This window comes from Macrotis lagotis, chromosome 5 (genome assembly GCF_037893015.1).
Source record: "Macrotis lagotis isolate mMagLag1 chromosome 5, bilby.v1.9.chrom.fasta, whole genome shotgun sequence".
Classification (NCBI taxonomy): Eukaryota; Metazoa; Chordata; class Mammalia; order Peramelemorphia; family Peramelidae; genus Macrotis; species Macrotis lagotis.
The window spans coordinates 176,816,902-176,839,133 of NC_133662.1; the positions used below are offsets into that span (position 1 = coordinate 176,816,902).

The 22,232-nt window shown below is 36.9% G+C and overlaps 1 protein-coding gene and 1 pseudogene across 1 annotated transcript; both read right to left on the reverse strand.

Moving 5' to 3' along the window:
- Positions 1-741: 741 nt before the first annotated feature.
- Positions 742-21,501, reverse strand: LOC141488148 (mas-related G-protein coupled receptor member H-like). The gene is given in 3 exon segments (XM_074187970.1): positions 742-1,215; positions 1,218-2,207; positions 21,147-21,501. Coding segments are annotated over 2 exon segments (1,041 nt in total). The 5' UTR covers positions 2,176-2,207; positions 21,147-21,501; the 3' UTR covers positions 742-1,132.
- LOC141488149 (mas-related G-protein coupled receptor member H-like) lies at positions 10,400-21,140 on the reverse strand (annotated as a pseudogene).
- Positions 21,502-22,232: the final 731 nt, after the last annotated feature.

The following is a 22,232-nucleotide window of genomic DNA, read 5'->3' on the forward strand; positions in this document are numbered from 1 at the left end:
GCAGCCAGCAAGGAGCAGAACCAAGAGAACATTGTATTCATTAACAATAACACTATGAGTTGATCAACTAGGATGGATGCAGCAGCTCTGAACCATTTAGAGAGCTAGGGCAACCCTGGGAGACCTGTTTTGGACAACACTTTCCATATTCAGACAAAAAAACAAAAACCAAAAAACCACACAGAATCTAAATGAACACTATTTCACTTTTTAAAACTCTCTCATGTTTTTCCTTCCTATTCCAAGGTTTTCTTTTTTTTCCTTCAGTTCTAACTCCTCATACACAAAATGACTAATATGTAAACATGTTAAACGCAAATGTCCATGTACAATATTCAGTAAACTGTTTGCCATTGAGGGGAGAAGGGGGAAGAGAGGGTGGAAGAAAATTGTGTGACTTATAAATATGCAAGTGGGTACATGTTGAAAAACTTTCATAGTATGTAATTGGAAAAATAAAATAAAATATCAATTTTTTTAAAAAAAGAAAGAAATAATCCAGGTGGCAAAGGTCCTGCACTAGGGTAGTGGCCCTATAGAAATCACAAAGAATTGCAAAGTTAGGAAAAGGAGTGTTTTTAGAAAGATAGTGAGTTGTGATTTGGACGGATTGATGTTGAGATGCCTATGGGACATCCATTTGATGATTTCAAATATGTAGCTGGTGTCATAGGACTGGAGATTAAGAGAGAGATAAAGGCCAGATATGTAGATTGGGGAATTTTTGCATAGAGATGATAATTGAAAGAGAAAGAGAGAGAGAGAGAGAGAGAGAGAGAGAGAGAGAGAGAGAGAGAGAGAGAGAGAATGAGAATAAAGTCTAGGCCAAAGTCTTCCTAAAATATGAAACAATTTCCCAAAGTCTAGTCTAGAGAGTGGGATGTAGGAAAGAGAAGCAAGTAAATGGAAGGGATTAATGATGGTATGAGGAGTGATTTTAGAGGGAAAGATAGTGAGTTGTGGTTTGGATGGAGTGATGTTGAGATGCCTATGGGACATCCATTTGATGATTTCAAATCACTAACTTTTGGTCACTCTTTCCTCTTTTACAGGAGGTACAAATAGAGTTTTAGAAGTTGCTCACTTTAATAGGTAGAAATCTTTTCTCACCTAGGCTGAGGATTGATTTTTCTTAGTTCCTAATGATGTAATACAGGGAACCATTTTTTTCCCTGTAGTATTGGTACCAGTGAAGGACACTGATTTTGTAGTGCTAGGTTTCTCTCTCACTCTTGGACATGGCTTGTCCTCAAATACTATTTGCAATGAATCTTTCAAGAACTTCCTGGTTCTTTTTCTCCTGATCTGACCAACCACAAAGTAGACAACTGGGTTAATGGTACTATTGATACAGGATAATAAATTCAAATATGAATCTAACATCAATAAAAATGAATCATTTTCATCCAGGAAATGATATAACATCATCACAACTCTCAAAGGCATGGCAAAGACAAGGAACAGAATGACGGTGGTTATGATGATAATGTAAAGCTTGGCTGGTTGTTGATGCTTCAGGTTACAGAAGACCTTGATGAAGAGGGTCAGGTTTGAGAAAACCATTAATGGGGCAAATACAAGGAAGTTCAAGATAAGCAAAAATATTTCCACAGCAACACATGGTCTAAAAGGCAATTTGGGCTCTGCTTTTCCGATGCACGCATAGCTTTCCAACCAGCTTACAAAAGTAGAGAGTGCCCAAAGAAAAATGCACACCACCGCTGATTGATGTTTTGGGCGTTGGCATTGGTACCAAATTGGGTAAAGGACTGAAAGACATCTTTCCACACTGATGGCTGTTAGAAGGTAGAGACCTGTGTTGTAACCAAACAGAATCAGCATAGAGAAGACAACTAGAAACAACTCTGATTTAAATTTCCTTCCAGAATAAAAGTCAACTATGTCTTTTAAAATACAGGTAGATGAACAAAGAAGGAATGTCAAGTCAGCTATTGAGAGGTGTAGGATATAGACAATGAAGGAGGTCTTCTTGAAGTGGAAGAGAAGAAAATAGATGACAAGTCCATTGCTGACTATTCCCAACAGGGAAATGAAAAGACAAACATAGTCTAAGATATGTTCTGATAATTGAGAATTCAAAAAAGACTCATTCACCTGGCTCTTGCTATTGGTCATGGGCTCCAGAGTAGGCAGGGTGATTGAGGAGTGCTCCATTATTTAGAAACCATCAATTGCTTTCTTCACACCTGTTGGCAGAAATGGCAGATATTTTGTATAGGTGGTATTTATTGAATTGTACACATACCTTATAGAACTGGAAGAAACCTTTGAAATTCCTATGGAGAGAAAGAGTTGTGGGGGAGGGGGGGTTGGGAGAAAGTGTGAGAACTGCAGAGTAGAGAGAAGCCCAAAGCTGAAGCCAGGACATCCTGGATTCAGCTCTCACCTTGGCTACTTGTAGCTATTTCATTTTGCATAAAAACAGTCTTTCAGCTTCAATTTTTTGTCTTTTATAATATGGAGATAATAATACTTATAGCATATTCTTACATGGTCATTGTGAGGATCAAATGAGATAAAAGATACATGGTGTCCCCAAAGTAGCTATTAAAGCTTAAAATGTTCCCAAGGCTTTGGGGACATTTTGTACTTTGCAACCTCTAAAAAATGCTATGTGTAATTGCTATTGTCACTTAGGCTAATTCCTCCACCATGTCATAAATGAAGAAACGCAGACTCAGAGAGGCTACACGACTGGCTTATAATATTTTGGACATTTTTCTTTCTAAGCTAGAAATACTTGAATTTAGAATAATGTTAATAAAAGAAAATATTTCTGAAAAACTTGTACCTAAATCACAGGATACTGCATTGAATTTTGTTTTTTTTCTAGGATAGTTAAATAGAAACAACATTGACTCTGTAATCAGAAGGTTTTGGATTCAACTCCTGCTTCTGAGACTAATTGCCTATGTGTCCTTGGGTAAATAAATCACTTAGATTTCCTGGGCCTTAGTTTCCTCATTTGTAAAATGAGTCTAAGGTGTTTTCTAGCTGTAAATAAGTGATCCTAGTATTCTAAAAGAAAACTGGACTAGAAGTCAGGAGGACCCCGGATCAATCACTGTGCCACTTGAAAAACGTCATTCCTCTGGTCTTCAGTTTCCTTAGTGATGAGATGAGTTGCTTGAACTAAATGATCTATTAGAGTCCTTCCAAGTCTGACATTCCATGACTATATGCAACAAATGCCAAGTTCTTTGGTTTTCATGTAACCATAAATGTTCTACAACATCAACTTGCAGATGAGGGACGGAGGCAAGATGGAGGAATGGAGGCAGTAATTCCCAGTACCTCTTCCCCAGTACACTTCAAATGCCTTAAAATTATGACTCTAACCAAATTCTAGAGTGGTGGAGCCCATAGAAAGACTGAGTTAAACAATTTTTGAGCCTAAGACAACCTGGAAGATCTGAAGGAAGGGTCTGTCTACCAGTTTGGAAAGGGTTGGAAAGGGTTAGAAAGGGTCACGGTACAGTCTTGGACCATTGTGCCTTCCAGTCTTCCAAGGAAAGCCTGAGGGGTGCTTGGTTTCCTGGGGGTGCTTGGGTCTGTGATACGGGGTTGGGGTGGGTGGCTTTCAGACCTCTCTGCCCAAGGATTGTCAAGGACAACTTGGAAGGTCAACAGGAAAACTCTGCCCCATTAGAGTGAGTGCAGAGCCCAGGCCAACCAGGCCTCAATGCAGCCCCTTCCCAGGAACCTTTGAAGCCACCCAGCAGCTGCTTCCAGAGTGCTTAGCTCACGGATGGTAAAGGAATCAAAGGAGATTGCACAGGTTTCTCCATGATCCCCAGTGACAGGATTCTATTGCTTTGCCCATACTCAGATCCAGCTCACAATCCAGGGCCCCCATACTACCATGGTGGAGTAGGGACCCTCCTCAGAGCTCCAGGGCAGAGGAGGAGCACTTATGATCATCCCCAGACCACAGCACAGACCAGGAGAGCAGTCAGAGCTTCTCATAAGACCTTGAAGGAATTGAGGTTCCTAGAGGTTGTCCTAAAACTCTCAAAAACTTGGGAAAGTATGGCCTCCATCCTGGAAACAGAACTTCTTAACAAAGACATAAATTCAGGTCATAGGCTGGAGAAATAATAAACCACAGAGGAAGAATCTGGTCATAGATAACTACTTTGCTTCCATAGAGGATCAAAATATATACTTGGAGATGACAAAGTCAAAGCTTCTGTATCAAAAACCTCTAAGAAAAATAGGAATTGGTTTCAGGCTATGGAAGAGCTCAAAAGAGATTTTGAAAATCAAATAAGGGAGGTAGAGGAAAAATTGGGAAGAGAATGAGAGCAATGCAGGAAAATCATGAAAACCAAGTCAATAGCTTGGTGAAGGAGATACAAAAAAATGCTGAAGAAAATAAGATCAGTTTAGGTCATATGGAAAAAGTAGTTCAAAAGGTCAATGAAGAGAATAATGGCTTAAAAAGCAGAATTGACAGATGGAAGAGGAGATAAGAAAGTTCTCTGAAAAAAAATAACTACTTCAAATGCAAAATAGAGCTAAGGGAAGCTGATTATGTGAGAAATCAATAAACAATAAAACAAAGCTAAAAGAATGAAAACTAGAAGAAAATGTGAAATAGCTAACTGAAAAAACAACTCACCTGGAAAACAGATCCAAGAGAGATAATTTAAAAATTATTAGGGTACCTGAAAGTCATGACCAGGAAAATACCTACACTTTATTTTTAAAGAAATTCTCAAAAACCTAAAAAAAAAAGGGGGTGGCTAGGTGGCGCAGTGGATAGAGCATGGGCCCTGGAGTCAGGAGTACCTGAGTTCAAATCCAGCCTCAGATACTTAATAATTACCTAGATGTGTGACCTTGGGCAAGCCACTTAACCCCGTTTGCCTTGCCAAAACCTAAAAAAAAACCCAATTCTCCAGGAAAATTGCCCTGATATCACAGAAGCAGAGGGTAAGATAGAAATAGAGGAAAGCCACTGATTACCTCCTGAAAGAGATCCAAAAATGAAAACTGCCAAGAATATTATAACCAAATGGAACACTTAAAATATTGTGGAGTTACAGCCAAGATTACACAGGAATTAGCAACATCCACATTACTGGCTCATAGGATTCGGAATATGATATTCTGGGAGGCAAAAGAGCTTGAATTACAACCGAAAATCAGCTTCCCAGCAAAATTAAACATCTCTTTCAGGGGAGGAAAAAAATGGAAAATGGACATTCAATGAAACAGAGACTTTCAAACTTACCTGTTGAAATGACTAGAACTGAACAGAAAGTTTGCTCTTCAAGTATAGGACTCAGGTGAAACAGAGAAGATGAACAGCAAGGGCAAATTATGAGGGATATATATATATATATATATTCCTGCATGGAAAGCTGATATTGATAACTCATATGAACTTTCTTATTTATTAGAGCAGTTAGAAGGAGCATATATAGACAAGGAAGGCACAGGAGAGAGCTGAATATGAAGATGTAATACATTATAAAGATGGAGTCAATGGATGAGAAAGGAAAGTACTGGGAGAAAGGGAAAGGAGAGGTAGAATGGGCTAATTTGTTTCATGTAAAAGAGGCAAGAGATTTTGCAATGGCGTGGTAAGGGGAAAGGTGAGGGGGAATGAATGAGCTTTCATTCTCATTAGAAATGTCTCAGAGAGGAAATAACATACACACTCAATAGGATATAGAAGTCTATCTCACCCTAGAGGAAAAATGGAGAGAAAAGAAATGGAAGAAAGGGGACAAGGGGAGGGAAGGAGGGGCATAGGTGATAGAAGAGAGGAAAGATCTTGGAAGAGGGTGATCAGATACAACACACTTTTGAGGAGGGACAGGGTGAAAGGATAGAGAGAGAGAGACAGCATAAATGGGAGTGGGGTGGATTAGGTTAGAGGAAAATGCAGCTAGCAATAGCAACTATGGGAAAAAATATTGAAGCAACTTTTTTGATAGACTTATGATAAAGAATAGATCCATCCTGGAGACAGAACTGATGGTATCTGAACACAGAATGAAGTACACTTTTTTTTCCTCAATTTATTTTTCTTGAAGCTTCTTTATGAGGGGAAGGGAGATTATGTTTACTTTTACAACAAGACTACTGTAGTAATGTGAGAATAAATAAGGAAATTAAAAAATATATATCAGAGGGGCAGGTCTCTCAAGAGCTCTGGGACACTTGGGGGCATTCCATGGGCAGCAGACATTCAGACCCTAGCTAGATGTGTTTATTTCCTGGAATTGTCTTTTTGATATAGCCAGTTACTATTTCTGGGGTTCCATTAGTCCAAAATATATATATGTAGACCTGGGGTGGGGGAAATAAGCATAAAACTTTTTTTATTCCAAAATAGAAACTTGAAGTAGAGGAAGGAGGGAAAGGTTAAAGATTTAGATAAAAATAGCATCTCCTAGACTCAGAACTTTTCTCCTACCAGGGACATTCCCATAAAAGTATCTGAAGGAAGGACTCAGTAAAATGTAGTTTGGAGCTTATCTCAACTATGCTACTTCTTACACGATCCCACCACTGCTCCTTCTTTTCCTCCATGACTCCCTATTGCTTATAGAATAAACAGTTAACTCTTTACTTATCCTGAACTGTAAGGACCCTCATAGCCTGGCTCCAAAAGCTGTGTTTGGCTCCCACCAGTCATTGCTATTCTCCTTCCTGGCCTCTTGCTCCCCAAGGTACCCAGTAAATAGAGTCTTAGGTTAGTAGAGAGGATGATCTAAATTAATCTCCTGCCTCAGTTTCCCCATCTGTAAAACATCTAATAATAACACTTCCTTACTTTACATAGATGCTAAATTAAGACCCGACACCACTTCTCTCTAAATTCCCCTTTCACATTTTCTCCTGACTCAACAGAGGAACTCTAATTAGAAGCATTGGGTGCAGGCCGCCATACTAAATAAAGGTTCCCCAATTGTTTCTTCCAAGAGTTCTTTTTGATTCAAAATGAAGACAGAGTACACTCATGACCTTTGAGTCATCACTGTCTCCCCCATCTTCTCATCGGATCAGTCTCCTGTCTCTGGAGTCAGACCATCTCTCACCGATGCTCTTTGTTAGCCATCACCCAGCCTCCTCCCCTTTTCCCAGTCTATTCAAACAGCCTTCTAAGAGCTCTTGAGAACTTCTGTCACATTATTCTTTCTAATATTCAGGTCATTGAATTAGAGCCTAATGCAGGAAGGTCATCAGACATCCTCTCATCAAAGACCTCATTTTACACATGAGGAAACTTGGGTTGGAGGGGAAGTGATACCTCTGAGATCTAGTTTGTAATTACTTTTAGAACCAGAATTTGAATCCAGATCATCTGATTCCCAAGTCTAAGACTTTTCTTATTATCCTATGCTGCTTCTTCTGTTTTTTTTGGGGGGGGGCAAGGTAATTAGGGTCAAATTTTTTTTTCATGGCTCTCTGTTACTTATATAAACTGTTAACTCTTTGTTGATCCTGGTACCCAAAGACCTCACAGTCCAACTTGAAACTACTTTGTCTTTCTTGAATTATTCTCCTTTACACACTATGTTCCAGAAACCAAGACTGGTACTCTGCCTTCACCTAAACTTTTCCAATTCATTTACTGATGTAGGCTATTCCCCCTTGGTTGGATCATATTTCCACACCTTTATTTTTTTGAAAGCCTTCTCTGCCTTCAAGGCCCAGGTTGGGGCAACTACCTCCTCAATGGATCTTCCTTGATACTCCCACTCATAAGTGACTTCTTTTTCCTTAAGTTTAGTTTTGTTTTTTGGTGAGAGGATAGCACTTTGCTTTTCCTTTCCCTTTGTGTATTTTCCTTATTAGATTGTGAATTCCTTAATTTTTTTTGTTTTGTTTTTCTTTAGTCATTTCAGTCTTATCTGACTCTTTATGATTCCATTTGTGGTTTTCTTGGCAAAGACACTGGAGTGGTTTATCATTTCCTTTTCCAACTCATTTACAGATGAGGAAATTGAGGCACACAGGATTAAGTGATTTGCCAAAAGTCACACAGCTAGTGCCTGAGGCTGGATATGGATGCAGCCCACCCAGCCGCCCCTCCATGAGGGTAGAGGCTGGCTTTTTATTCTTGGAGCCTGGCATTCAGGTGAGTCAGCAGAAGCAAAGGTCATTATTTCTTTGTTTTGACAGTTATCCAACACTTGAGTCTTTTGCTCCAATAGAACATCTGTGTCAGTGTACCTGAACATGGACACATATGTGTTCCTGGCTCACAATTAGATATAACAGCAGCCTAAGAAAAACTTCCCTCTTTCCATCTCTGCCATTCCTTAGGAACAGCACCTGCCCCCAGTGGACCTCTCCACCCTCTCACCCTCTCCTCAACTTTTCCACTTTTGTACTTTTAAATGTCTGCCCCAGGAGAGGCCAGGGTGGCACAGAAGAGAAAGAAGAGAGGGGATACAAGGAAGTCAAAGTGTGTGGATAAGCATTTAAGGAAACTGGATGATTTAAAAGGGATTGGAAGGGAGCTGACTTGGTCTCTGAAATGTTAGCAAATCATCCCTCAATATTTCTGATTATGTGGTTATTAGGTAAAGTCTTTTTGAACACTAACAGGAAAAACAGAGAGGAAAATTCACCCCCACCACCTCTACTTCTTTGTTCTTCCCTTCTGGTGACCTCCCAATTCTATGTCCACTATCTCCCCAACCTGCTCCTCATTTCAGTTCTTAATCCTGAGATTGTCTTGGAAACTCCAACCTGATTCTCAAGTCCCCTTCAGTTTCTTCTTATGTATTCCATCGGGGGGCTATAACTATATAGACATGGAGTCCATATCTAGCATCAGGTGGGGAATGGTCATCGGATTCTTGGGGAGGGGACCATGGAAAGGAGATGTGTTCCTAGCATCCCAAAGTTGTCATTTTGAATGCATTTTTTCATTGGAATATGGTTGTAAATGGTGGTTAGTTTCCATGTCAACTTTTTCTGGATTCAATAGCCTTCTGTGGTCTGGCCTGGGAAACCAGCTACCTTGTGAAACATTTTCCCTAAGGGACAATGATTTTTAGTTCCAAACAACTGACTTTATTGGAACAAGGCATATTAGAGTTGGAAAGAATCTCAGAGGCCATCTAGTTCAATGCCCTAATTTGACAAATGAGTGAACTTGGGCCCAGAGAATTTAAACAATTTACCCAAAGTCACATAGGAAGTAAATAGGAGAGACCAGATTCATGCTCAGGTCCTCTGATATCTAATCCAGTGCTTTGATACCATATCACATGACCTTTTAAAAAAAGAACTTTTGGAAAACAGTGGTGCTCCTAACTTTGATTCTGACTTATTCTATTTATGTAATGGGTATCTGGCACACACTCCTAAGTCTATCCACATTGAAAGGCAAGAATCATGGCGAAGTGCCTTTGAGAGATGGTGGAATAAAACTTCCAGTGGTTGAACCTTGAATTGGAGAGTGGCTTGACAGTGCATTGAGGGGAAACGGCATTCTCCCTTTAAAGCCATGTGGTCCTTGCTTCTTGGCTTTGGTTCTTTTTTAATCTAGGTGAAGGCAGTGATATCTTTCTCAAATAAGAACTAGACTAATAGTGATCAGCAATTGCTTCAAGGGCACCTAATTGGACTTTGAAAGAGTGAAACAGTGAATTAGATATAATTAAACTGCCAGATACAACATAATTATCTGATTTCTGAAAAGGAGATCTGTGTCAGAAAGTAACTTAGAAAACTTTAATAAAGAAGAAAAGAAAACAAAATCCTTGCAACAATTTCATAGTCAAGCAAAATATATTCCTTCATTGTCTGTGTCTAAAGAACATATCTCTTTTTGCTCTCTCAAAGGAGGTAAACAGTCTAGTTCAATTTTAGTCTTCTGGAATCATGAATAGTCATTATGTTGATCAGCAATCTAATGGTTTTTAAAATTGTTTATTTTTTTATTTTTATTTTTTTAAGGTCTTTGCAAGGCAATGGGGTTAAGTGGCTTGCCCAAGGCCACACAGCCAGGTAATTATTAAGTGTCTGAGACCAGATTTGAACCCAGGTACTCCTGACTCCAGGGCTGGTGCTTTATCCATTGCGCCACCTAGCCGCCCCCAAAATTGTTTATTTTTTATAACATCATTTTTACTATGATATTACTTATTCTCCTGATTCTGTTCACTTTACTCACTTTACAATTTACACACAATTCATACAGGTTTTTCCATGTTTCTCTGAAATCATCTTTTCTCTCATTTATTACAGCACAACACATTGCATTCATATACTATAGTTTGTTCAGTCATCCCCAAATGACTTAGTTTCCTGTATTTGCCAGCAAAAAAAAGCAATTATAGATATTTTTCATATATATATATATATATATATATATATATATATATATATATACAGTTTTTCCTTTTTTTTAATCTCTTTGGAGTATAGGCTTATTAGTTTTGCATTGTTTAGTAACTTTTTTGGTGTCATTCTAAATCGCTTTTTGGAATGGTAACATGAAAAGCACCTTATTCACCAATAGGCAGACAAACACCACAGATTTACCAGTAGTGGATCAATGTGCTTGTTTTCACACACTCTTGAATTACTGGAGAATGGATTTTGGTTATATGTTTATATTAATCCTCTTGTGCAAGAAATTAAAGTTATTCAATTTTTTCCCTTCCTTCTCCTAATGAATAATTTTCCTTTTATTCATGAGACATTGATTTTGCTTAGAAATCAAATAATTGAAATTATGTTTTATCTTTTGTGATCTCCTCTATCCCTTATTTGTTTAAGAAGTTTATCTTCATATCACCTTACACCTCTCAGATAGGCTAATATGGTTTTTGCAAGACAATGGGGTTAAGTGACTTGCCCAAGGTCACACAGCTAAGTAATTACTAAGTGTCTGAGGTCATATCTGAACTCAGGTCCTCCTGACTCCAGGACTGGTGCTCCATACACTGTACCACTGAGTTGCCCCTGCCCCCCCCCAGATTGGTTGATATGACAGAAAAGGAAAATGACAAATATTGGGGGGTTATAGAAAAATAGGGACACTGATGTACTTTTAGTAGAGTTATGAGTTATCCAACCATTCTGGAGAACAATTTGGAACTATGCCAAAAGTTATAAAACTGTGCCATACCTTTTGACTAGCAAAACCACTAAAAAGTATGTACCCCAAAGAGATCAAAGAAAAAGGAAAAGGACATATTTGTACAAAAACATTTATAGCAGCTTTTTGTGGCAGCAAAGAATTGGAAATTGAGGAGATGCCCATCAATCAGGAAATGAGTGAACAAATTTTAGTACATGATTATACTGAATTGTGATATAAGAAATGACCAGGCCAATTTTAGAAAAACCTGGAAAGACTTAAATGAACTGATGTATAGTGAAGCAAGCAGAACCAGGAGAACATGGAAACAGCAATATTGTACAATGATCAGCTGTGGATGATTTAGCTATTCCCAGCAATACAAGGATCCAAGGAAATTTCAAAGGACTTAATAAGATGAAAAATACTATCTCCTTCTAGAGAAAGAGTTGAAAGCATCTGAATACAGATTGAAACAGTCTTTATTTATTTATTTATTTATTTATTTATTTATTTATTTATTATTTTTGTCTTTTTTGATCTCTCTTTTTTTTAAGGTTTTTTTGCAAGGCAAGTGGGGTAAAGTGACTTGCCCAAGGTCACACAGCTAGGTAATTATTAAGTGTCTGAGGCCAGATTTGAACTCAGGTACTCCTAACTCCAGGGCTGGTGCTCTATCCACTGAGCCACCTAGCTGCCCCCGGTTTGTTTTCTTTTGCTGCATTGTCAATATGAAATGTTCCGCATGACTGCACACATATAACCTATTATTAATTTTTTTTACTTCTTCAAGGAGGGGGTTGAGGAAGAGAGGGAGAGAATTTTGAACTCAAAATTTTAAAAATGAAGGTTAAAAATTTTGGTTTACATGTAATTATAAAGCAAAATTTAAGTGTAAAAAAACCCAACTTTCCTTTCAGAGTTGTGAAAAATGCTTTTCTTTTCCTCCATTAAAAAAAAAGACCTTTTATGTTTAAATAAAATATCTATTTGAAGCTTGTATCATTCGCTGTATGATGCTTCCCTAAATTGCTTTTCAGTTTTCCCAACAAAGAGAGGGAAGGAAAGGAACTAAATATTTATATAGCCCTTACTATATACTGAACATTATGCTAATATTATAAATATTATCTCATTTGATTCTCATTATTTGTGAAGTAGGCTGCTGTCATCATCTTTATTTTGCAGATGAAAAAACTGAGATAAACAGATGTTAAGTGACTTGCCTAGGGCTACACAACTAGAAAGCATTTGAGACTGGATTTGAACACAAGTCTTCTTAACTCCAGACCTGATGCTTTATCCACTGTATGGTATGTTGAGCAAATATGTCATCTTTTATCAGTTAATTTATTTTCTAAAATTGGGTGAACATTGAGATCAATTTGTGAAGGTAAAATATTGGCTTTATAAGTAATTGTTTAGATCTTTGACAAAGTGGATTGTTTGACAATGAATTGGGGAAAAAACTGAGATAGTTTGGGCATGATCTTTTTTGGTTGATATTGTGAGGTTAAAAAAAGGCATATTATGGGCTCATGGTTTGTAAAGAGAGAGCCTTTCAGTTTGTTATAATAACCTTTTATTCAATTTAGTTACATGACACTTTCCAGAATCACTGAGGAAAAACTTGAAGAACTGAGTGACTAAGGTGAAACATGTTGCTTTTTTGTCAATGAATTATTCCCTTCCCCACCATTGGAAGATTCTGAGATTTTTTCCTTATTTCCCTGTGGGTATATTTTCTAAGAAATATCAGTGTTCACTATACTTAGTGGAAGAAAAGTCTCATTTTGAATTTAGATAAATTAATTAGATATAAGTTTATTAATTTTTAGAAGTAATTGTAGTAATTCTGGACAATAATTTTCTCTACAGAGACTTCTGTGACTCAAGACGTTTTCAACTCAAATTATGAAATACTAATGCAACAAAAAAAATGAAGAAACAAAAGTACATTCACAGTTTTCACAGGCAGATTTTGGACATCAATCTTGTGGGAGTTTCTGACTGTTAAAGAATTAATTTTGTTGTTGCTCATTCATTTTATTAAGGAATGACTTTTTGTGACCTGATTTTCTTGGCAAATTGAAGTGAGTTAACATTTCTTCCTCCAGCTTATATTACATATGAGGAAACAAAGGCAAACAGGGTTAAGTGACTTGCTCAGGATCACACAACTAGTATCTGAGGTCACATTTGAATTCTGTACCTTCTGACTCTTTCTTTCCACTGTGCCACATATCTTCCTTCAGAGGATTAAGGATACTCCCAAATCCCAATTTGACCAGTGATTCCTGTGAAAACCAAGACCATCACAACCATCCTAATCTTTAGTTTTAATAGATTTCTTAGGACTAATGACTTTTTTTTCCCCCTTAAGTTAGGGTGAAAACCTTGAGTCTATCTTTACTATGTCTGGCCTACTAATTATATGCTTACTGTGAACAACTACCACAAAACAAGATGATTGATATGAAATTCTAAAGAACAACTTTGATCCCAAAGAAGAGATATGAAGACACCTCCATTTTGCATTTTTCATGAATTTTCAACATTGCATATAGTATTAGATTCTTTTTGATGTACTATTTGGTCTTGCTGATTTTCTTTTCTTCTTTCTTTAAAAAAAACTGTTATGTTGACTCAGAGAGAAGAGCTATAATAGAAAATATAGGCAATGTAAAAACAAAAAAAAAACAATAAAAAAGATAAAAATGCTTTGGAAATCACCAATTCAGTAATTTACTTTTATAAGACATTTATCAAAAGTCCCTACCCTTTGTGTGTTTGTGTGTGTGTGTGTGTGTGTGTGTGTGTGTATACATATATAATGTTTGCCTTTCATTTTTTGATGACATCAGGGAGGTGATGCCATGATAAACATGTGAATTGGATTTGAGTGAGGGGGTACTGGGCTAAGTCACCAGCCTCACTTTCTCCTCCAGAGTCATCTGGTCCAGTGGCTAGATATGAATCAGGATGATTGGAGATGATCCTGGATGCAAGGCAATCAGAATTAAGTAACTTGTCCAAGATCACACTGCTAGTAAGAGTCTGAGTCTGGATTCGAACTCCTGTCCTGACTTCAAAGCCAGCACTCTATCTACAATGCTAGTTTATGTACAATGAATGTTGGAGATAAAAAGAGATAAAAAGACAGAACCAAAGCAACTCCTGACCTCGAAAAGCTTACATTCTCCTGGAAGAAAACATCATGAACACAGATAATGAAATATACAATATGTTTAAAGTCAGTTTTTAGGTGCAGAATAAAAATACTAACAGGTTAGGTGAAGGAGCTTTAAAATAGGTTCACATCAGAGGCAGCAATTAAACTAAGCCTTGAAGGGAGCATGGGACTCCAAGAGGGGAAGGGAAAGAACATTCCAACTCTTCTGTAGGGACAACCTAGGCAAAGGCATAAAGGTAGGAGATGAAATGTCTTATTTGGGAAATAGCAAATTGACTAGATTTTCTAGAGAACAGAGATATAGAAGAGGGGAACAGAATTTGAAATTAATTTGGAAAGATTGGAAACACTTATAGAAGGTTTTGAATATCAAGGAGAGGTATGCATTTTATAGGGAGCCACTATACTATAGTAAAGTTGACTAAAGGAATAACATCATCAGATCTGGACTTTAAGACCATCAATTGACCAGGTATGTGGAGGATAAATGGGAGAGACTGGAAGCAGGAAGAGCAATTAGGAAGCTACTGTTATAGTCCAGATAAAATAGCCTGAATTGTATTGGTGGCTATAAGGGAAGAAAGAACAAGAAAGAAAATTGATAACTAGAAATTAAATTAATAACATTCAGCACTTAAATGGATGGGAAGGTGGTTACAAGGTGATTACATTTTACTTGAAGGAGTGGAAGAAGTAAAGAATGAAGAGTTAAAGTCATAATATTGTAAATTTAGATTTAAGGATCCTGATGGATCAATAAGTTCACACACACACACACACACACACACACACACACACACACACACACACACATATATATATTTTATATAGATGAAGACAAACTAGTGATTTGTCCAGGGTTTCTTAAGTGTCTAAAGTGAGATTTGAATCTGTTTCCTCCTAATTCCAAGTCCATTGGCTTATCACCTATATCACATCGTCTTCCATAAGAGAAGAAGGCAACTGGAAGAGGAAAGACTATTTTCAAGGAACTTGGAGGACTTGAAGGCTGATATTTACAGAAATTGGAAGATAAAGTAAGTTTAAGGGAAAAATTCTGTTTTGGCAATGTTAAATTTGAGATGCTTAAGGGACATCTAAATAGAGATGTCTAGGTGGCAACTGGTGACAAAAGACGAGCTTAGAAGAGAGATGAGAACTAGATATGTATATTGGACAAATTTCTGCTGCTATATGACAATTGAACTTGAAGAAGAGGATGAAATTTTAAAAGAAGAAAAAAGTGGGGATTAAAATACAAAAAAAAAAACTTAGACAACTTATAAGGAAATAACAATATAATCAGAAATGAGGGACAGAGAAAAAGATTTCCAGACAGATCTTTTGAAAATAACTAAAACTATTTCCCAGTATCTAGTATGGAGAATCAAATTAGAAGGAAGTGGAATGGGTTAAGGATAGTAAAGACAGTTTTACCAGTATATATATTTACATTTTCCCTAGAAAAATGCAAGGAGAATTTTAAAAGCTGCAAATTCAAATAGGCAACAATTTTTTTCTCATTCTGACCGAGAATATACATTCTAGATAATCTTAGTTTAATACTGAATAGGATTTAGTTCCAATGGGGAAAGTTGGAGTGAATTTGGAGTCAATCTGTGATCCTATGATTTCACTCTTGGGTGAGATCAAAGATCTTCTGCAGTGAGTCTTTTAGAGTTCCCAGAAGTTCTCTCTTTGAACCAACCAACCACCAATTAGACAAATTGATTGACAATACAATTGATGAAGGATAAAATATTCAAATGTGAATATAAAAATCATAGTGACTCCTTTTTTTCCATCTTTAAAAATATTAATCATCACCAAGACTCTCAAAGGCATAGCAAAGAGAAGGAACAGAATAACAGAGGTTCTGATGGTGATGTATAGCTTGGCTGGTTGATGGTGTTTCAGGTTACAGAATACCTTGATGAAGAGGATCACATTCAAGAAGACCAAGAGAGGGGCAAACATGAGGAAGTTCAAGATAAGCAAAAATATTTCTACAACTACGCATATTCTAAATGGGAATCTGGGCTGTGTTATCCATATACACATAAAACATTCTAAGCAGCTCACAAAAACAGAGAGTACCCACAACAAGGTACAGACAATTACAGATTGGTGATTTAGATGTTGGCATTTGTACCAAATAGGGTAAAGGACTGAAAGACACTTCTCTACCCTGATGGCTGTCAGGAGGTAGAGGCCAGTGTTGTAGCTGAACAGAACCAGCACATAAAAAATGGCCAGAAATAATGGCAGTTCAAATGATTGAACATTAAAATGGTAGTAAATTATATTTTCTGTATTAAAAGTAGATGTACAAAGGGAAAGTCAAGTCAGCAATTTAGAGGTATAGGATATGAACTGTGAAAGGGTTCCTCTTGAAGTGGAAGAAGAAAAACCAGATGACAAATCCATTGCCAGCTGTTCCCAATGGGGTGATGAGCAGAGAGACATAAGTGGAGATATTTTCAGATGATAGTGAATTTAAACAAGACCCATTCTTATGGCTAGGAGTATCTGGTAGGTAATCCATCTAGGTCTGCTGGTTGAGGACAGCATCATTATCTAGAAACTATCAATTCTCATCACACCTGTCAGCAGAGATAGAAAATAGTGTGTAGATACACTTGGCATTTAATGCTATTTATTAAATCATATATTAATTGGATTTAATATTAGAAGGGACCTTGAAGATCAATTTGTCAATAATCGGTCATTTTAAAGTGCCAACTATATATCATTAGCTAAGAGGTTAATCATTTATGAACCAATGTTGCATAGCAAATGGGATTAGTAGGAGGTTTAGGGCTTTTTGAAAATAAGTATCTGTTATAGAGAACAAGATTAGAAGGTGAAAAGTAAAATGGACTAGGAGCAGTAAGGAAAACCCCATCAGAACTTATGTTTACAATACTTTTGTAAGCCTATCATTTCCTTAAGAGATGCCAAAGGGGCAGCTAGGTGGTGCAGTGGACAGAGCACTGACCCTGGAGTCAGGAGTATCTGAGTTCAAATTCGACTCAGACACTTAATAATTACCTAGAGGTGTGGCCTTGGGCAAGCCATTTAACCCCATTGCCTTGCAAAACAAAACAAAACAAAAACAAACCTAAAAAAAAAAGAGTTGCCAAAAAATTTTTTTAAAAATGTCTGCATAGGGGCAGCTAGGTGGTGCAGTGGATAAAGCACCAGCCCTGGAGTCTGGAGTACCTGAGTTCAAATCCGGTCTCAGACACTTAATAATTACCTAGCTGTGTGGCCTTGGGCAAGCCACTTAACTCCATTTGCCTTGCAAAAACCTAAAGGAAAAAAAATGTCTGCATAGATGGGCAGCAATCTTTTCTTTGCCTGACTGAGATTCTATTTTCTAGGTTGCTGGTTTTTAATATAGAACATAGTTTTCTTGTTTATCAGTGCCACTGAGGAGGCCCCTGATTTTGGAGTACCCCGATTTTTCCCTCCCATGTGGACATGGGTTAATCTCCATAGACCTTTTGCAATGTATTTTTCAAAGACTTCCTGGCTCTCTGCCCCTTGAACTAATCAACCATCAAATCAATCAGGTTAATGGTATTAAAACAAGTTAATAAATTCAAATATATGAATAATATTAATAAAAACTCATATTTTTCATTATGACAGTCAAATAAAATTAATAAAACTCTCAAAGTTTTGACAGAAATAGGAACAGGAACATAGGTTGCATTTCCCTAACCTATTATAGAGTTCTCTGAGGATAGGAAATGTTCCTGATTTCATTCTTAATCTTTCTTAGAGTAATTTAAGAAACTTGCACTTAATTTAATAAGTGAATGAAATTTCTATTTCTGTTCTGCAGTAGAGAAGACACCAGACAGAAGTCTTGATTGGTAGGGATTGAAAGGAGAATGAATGATTCCTGAAATTTTGTAAAAAAAAAAAAAAAAGTAGATGGCCATGTTAGAGAAGTAAAGGAAGTGAGAAAAGAAGGGGGTAATAAGGAGAAAAGGTAACTAGGGGATTGAGAAGGTGAAGCTGCAGTAAGCACCCCAACTATAATATTCCTTTTTACCTTGTTTTGTTTATTTGTGCCTCTTCCAGCATCTTTATCTCTACCAACAATGGCAATCCCCAACTCTATCCCTCACAAATTCCTGACCTCTTTTTCACTCTAGAAAATCAACCCTCCTTGGAAGTTTCATCTCTCTCATTTTCAACACTTTCAGTGTTTCCCTCTGCCATATCACAAGTCCTGGAAAATCCTTGGATTTGAGTGAGTTTCCATCCCTCCTGTCCAGAGGCAATGGGATGGGGAATAAATAATCTGATTCTTCTACTGGGATAGCAAAAGGGTAAGGGTGGAGGAGAAAGAGATAATCTTGAGATCCAAAGCTGGAGTTCTGAATTCATTTTTCTATTGGAACCCTGTTGTTAGGTTTTTAAGTTCAAAAATTGTATGTGTTAAATTAGACTCTGTGAGTTGCCCTAGGAAACTAATGACTATATATAATATTTTTTCCTCTGAGACAACGCTTTTCTAGTTCCACACATCTACCATCATCAGATCAGAGTGTTGAAGACCTCAGAGGTCATCTAGTTCAATCCCTCCAATTGACAAAAGGAGAAAAACCTGAGGCTTAGAGAAGTTATTATTATAGTAAAAGCAGAAAAAGCAATTGGTCAATTAGTTTGGAACACTTAAACTATGATTGTTTCTGCCTGCCAACTAGTAGTAAAGGAAAATAAACTTCCACCAACATAGGTGAATTTCACAAGTCTCATTTTATATCAGGTCAAACTGAGCATACTTTTTGCTTTGTGAAGTTTCCTCTTAGTAGCACACTTCATCTCTTTCATTTGGGACAAGATATGAGCAACCTTCTTAAGAAAATTTTATTTCCCACAGAGACTTCCTATTTTTAAACTATCCATGCTAAGTTCTATAGACAAGTGACTTTGTCTCCTGTCATTTAAATTTCTAAATTTATAAAATTAGGGAATCAGATTAAATGATGCCTATGATCCCATAAGTATTTCAAGTGATAATATTCAAGTGAAAGACATAAGAAGGAAGGTCATAATTTGGTACTTAAAAACAATGTTTAAAATTGTTTTTATGTGTAATTGGGGAAAAGTAATAAAGTGACTAATATAAAAAAGTTTTATATGACTGCACACGTGTAACCTATATCAGATTGCTTATCTTGGGGAGGGAGGGATAGAATGAGGAACTCAAAAACTTTTTAAAAAATGGTGAATAAAAAAAAATAAAAAAATGGTGAATGAGAAAGGCATAAAAATTTCTTTAAAGAAAAAGCTTTGACAAATAGAAGCATAATTAATGTTTCTGGATTTTTTTCTTCTATGGATCTTATCAAGACCTTCCATGTATAGTTTTAAACACTATTAATTGACTCAGTAGGGAAATTTAATTATAACACATCTTCTTGTGATTATATAAATTTTGACATTGCAGTAAACATGTTTATATTTATTGTATTTACTTGAGATACAACTCCCCCACCCCAAATGGATATTTTAAAAAGGGAAGGCTTTGTGAGAAATAAAATATTATTAGGAAGATCACTCATGATGTGTCCCATATAAAATAGACCAAGAGCATATGTTGATAGAACAACAATATAATAAAGAAACGAAAAATAAGAATTGAAATGTAGATTCCAATATTGGATTATCCACAGTTCTAGCCAAGGAGTCCCAAAGGATCTGGAACAACTTTGACTTTTTCCAAATTTGACATTCCCCAATTTTTAAAACAATATCTAAAGCCCCTTCAATGTCCATTGTTCACAATTTCATAGATATTGTCAGGTAATATCTTAGGACAAGGCATATTGAAGATTTTGAAAGAAAATTTTCAATAGAAGAGAGCATAAAAGGCCAATTAATTGCAAAAACCAGCACCTTGAAGACAGAAAAGTATTTCAGTAGGCAGAGATATAGAGCATAAAAACACACCTTTCTGGATAAGTTAACATACCTCTAACCACTCAGTATCAATGGTTAATTTAGTCAATCAACCAGCCTTTAAGTACTTATTACATGCTAAGCATTGTTAATCTGGTAGGGATCTGATAGTAACACCCTTAGAAGTTTTGTCACTGGAATCAGCATGTTGATATTTATATGCTATGATTTACTTGGAATACAAATCCCAAATGAATTTTTTTAAATACTAAGTTTTATGGGAAATCATATTCCTTGAGAATTGTGAACTTCTTGAGGACCTTTCTTCGTATCCCTAGAATTTAGCACAGAATTTAACCCAATAGGATTTAATAAATTCTTATTGACTAACTGAGAAGGTTGCTTACCCTGCAGCCTTTATGGTCAACAATATCAGTCAGTGATGAAAATGAAAAATAAGAAATTAAATTAAATTAAATTAATATGCCAATCCATCAAGGACCAATGATATCATAAGAGAGCCCTGAATCTGATCTAATCCTTTTCTAACTTAGTCAATAAACTTTGGCTGAGTCTCAGAACCTTCAAGAAATGAAATTTTAGGTGGAAAAGAGAGCTAATTGGCACAATACCAGCATCCTAGGAAGAAGAAGCTGACATACACAGAAAAGTTCAGGATGCCAGTGGTTGCATCACTGACAGTGTATTAAAGAGGCTCCTTTAAGATAAGAGTATTCCCATGGGAGAGAAGTGAGAGCCTTAGTATGAGAACCAAGAGGCCAGAGTTTTGTCTTAACTCTGTCTCTCTCCTTGATTTGTTGGGTCAAACACTTCACACACATACCTCTTCTCCCCTACCCCTTTTCCCTTAGCCTCAGTTCATTTCTGTGAAATTTAGAAGATAATTTCAGGTTCCTTTTTGCTCTGAAATAGTGATGAAAATGAATGGGAACTTACTGTCAAGAATCCTGTCTGGTCTTGAGTAATCTTCCAGTCACTTGTTTTCCTCTCTGTAGACAGCTTCTTGGGAGGGGGTGATGCCAGTGTAACTGAATAATTGCCAACTTAGACAAGTGGTTTTTGCTAGGTGCTGAACAAAGTGCTCATTCACTCTTCAGACAACATTATCCCAAAGTGCATCTGATGGAGCTAATAGCATCTTTTTGTTCTAAGTAGAAACTAGAATTTAAAATGAAATAGCTAAGGAAGATTTTTGGGCTAATATCAAATCTGGCAATAATCCTGGTATCTATGTCCACTGAGATTTGAAATCTCTTGCAGCTAAAATTCTAGATGTCTGTGTTGTTTTGGACATCGGATTGGACACATTGCTCATGGGGTAGAAGCTGGCATCGTTTTGCTTCCCCTAACCCCCCAACCTACCCCTCCTCCTCCCCAACACTCCCCTGCCACCACCCCCATCTCTTGGGACACATTTTCTTTTTTGAAAAAAGTCAGTACAAATAGGCAGTGCATAGAATGACTGCTTGGAAAAATTGTCTTGAAATACTTGGATGGTGAAATTTAAGTGAAACAATTCTTGAGCTACATAAATCTGTCATTGTATAATTGGTGATTGTCCTTTGTTCTTGAAGAGGACCATAATGAAGACAGACAGATAGATAGGTAGATAGACAGACAGGCATATAGATACGTAGATGGACAATGGTAGATAGATGGATAGCTAGCTAGATAAAGAGGAACAGGGTGGCACAGTGGGTACAGCACTCAGTCTGGAGTCAAGAAGACCTAAGTTCAAATCCAGCCACAGAAACTAGCTGTGTGACCTTGAGCAAGTCACTTAACCCTGTTTGCCTCAGTTTCCTCATCTGTAAAAGGAGAAGGAAATGACAACTATTCTAGCATCTTTGCCAAGAAAACCTGAAAAAGGATCATGAAGAACTGGACACACCTGAACAGCCACAATAAATACATAGATAGACAGACTGATAGACAGGTAGGTAGATGGATAATTTATGAAGATATTACTATATGCCAAATACTGCTAAGGATTGGGAATAAAAATACAGACAAACATGACAG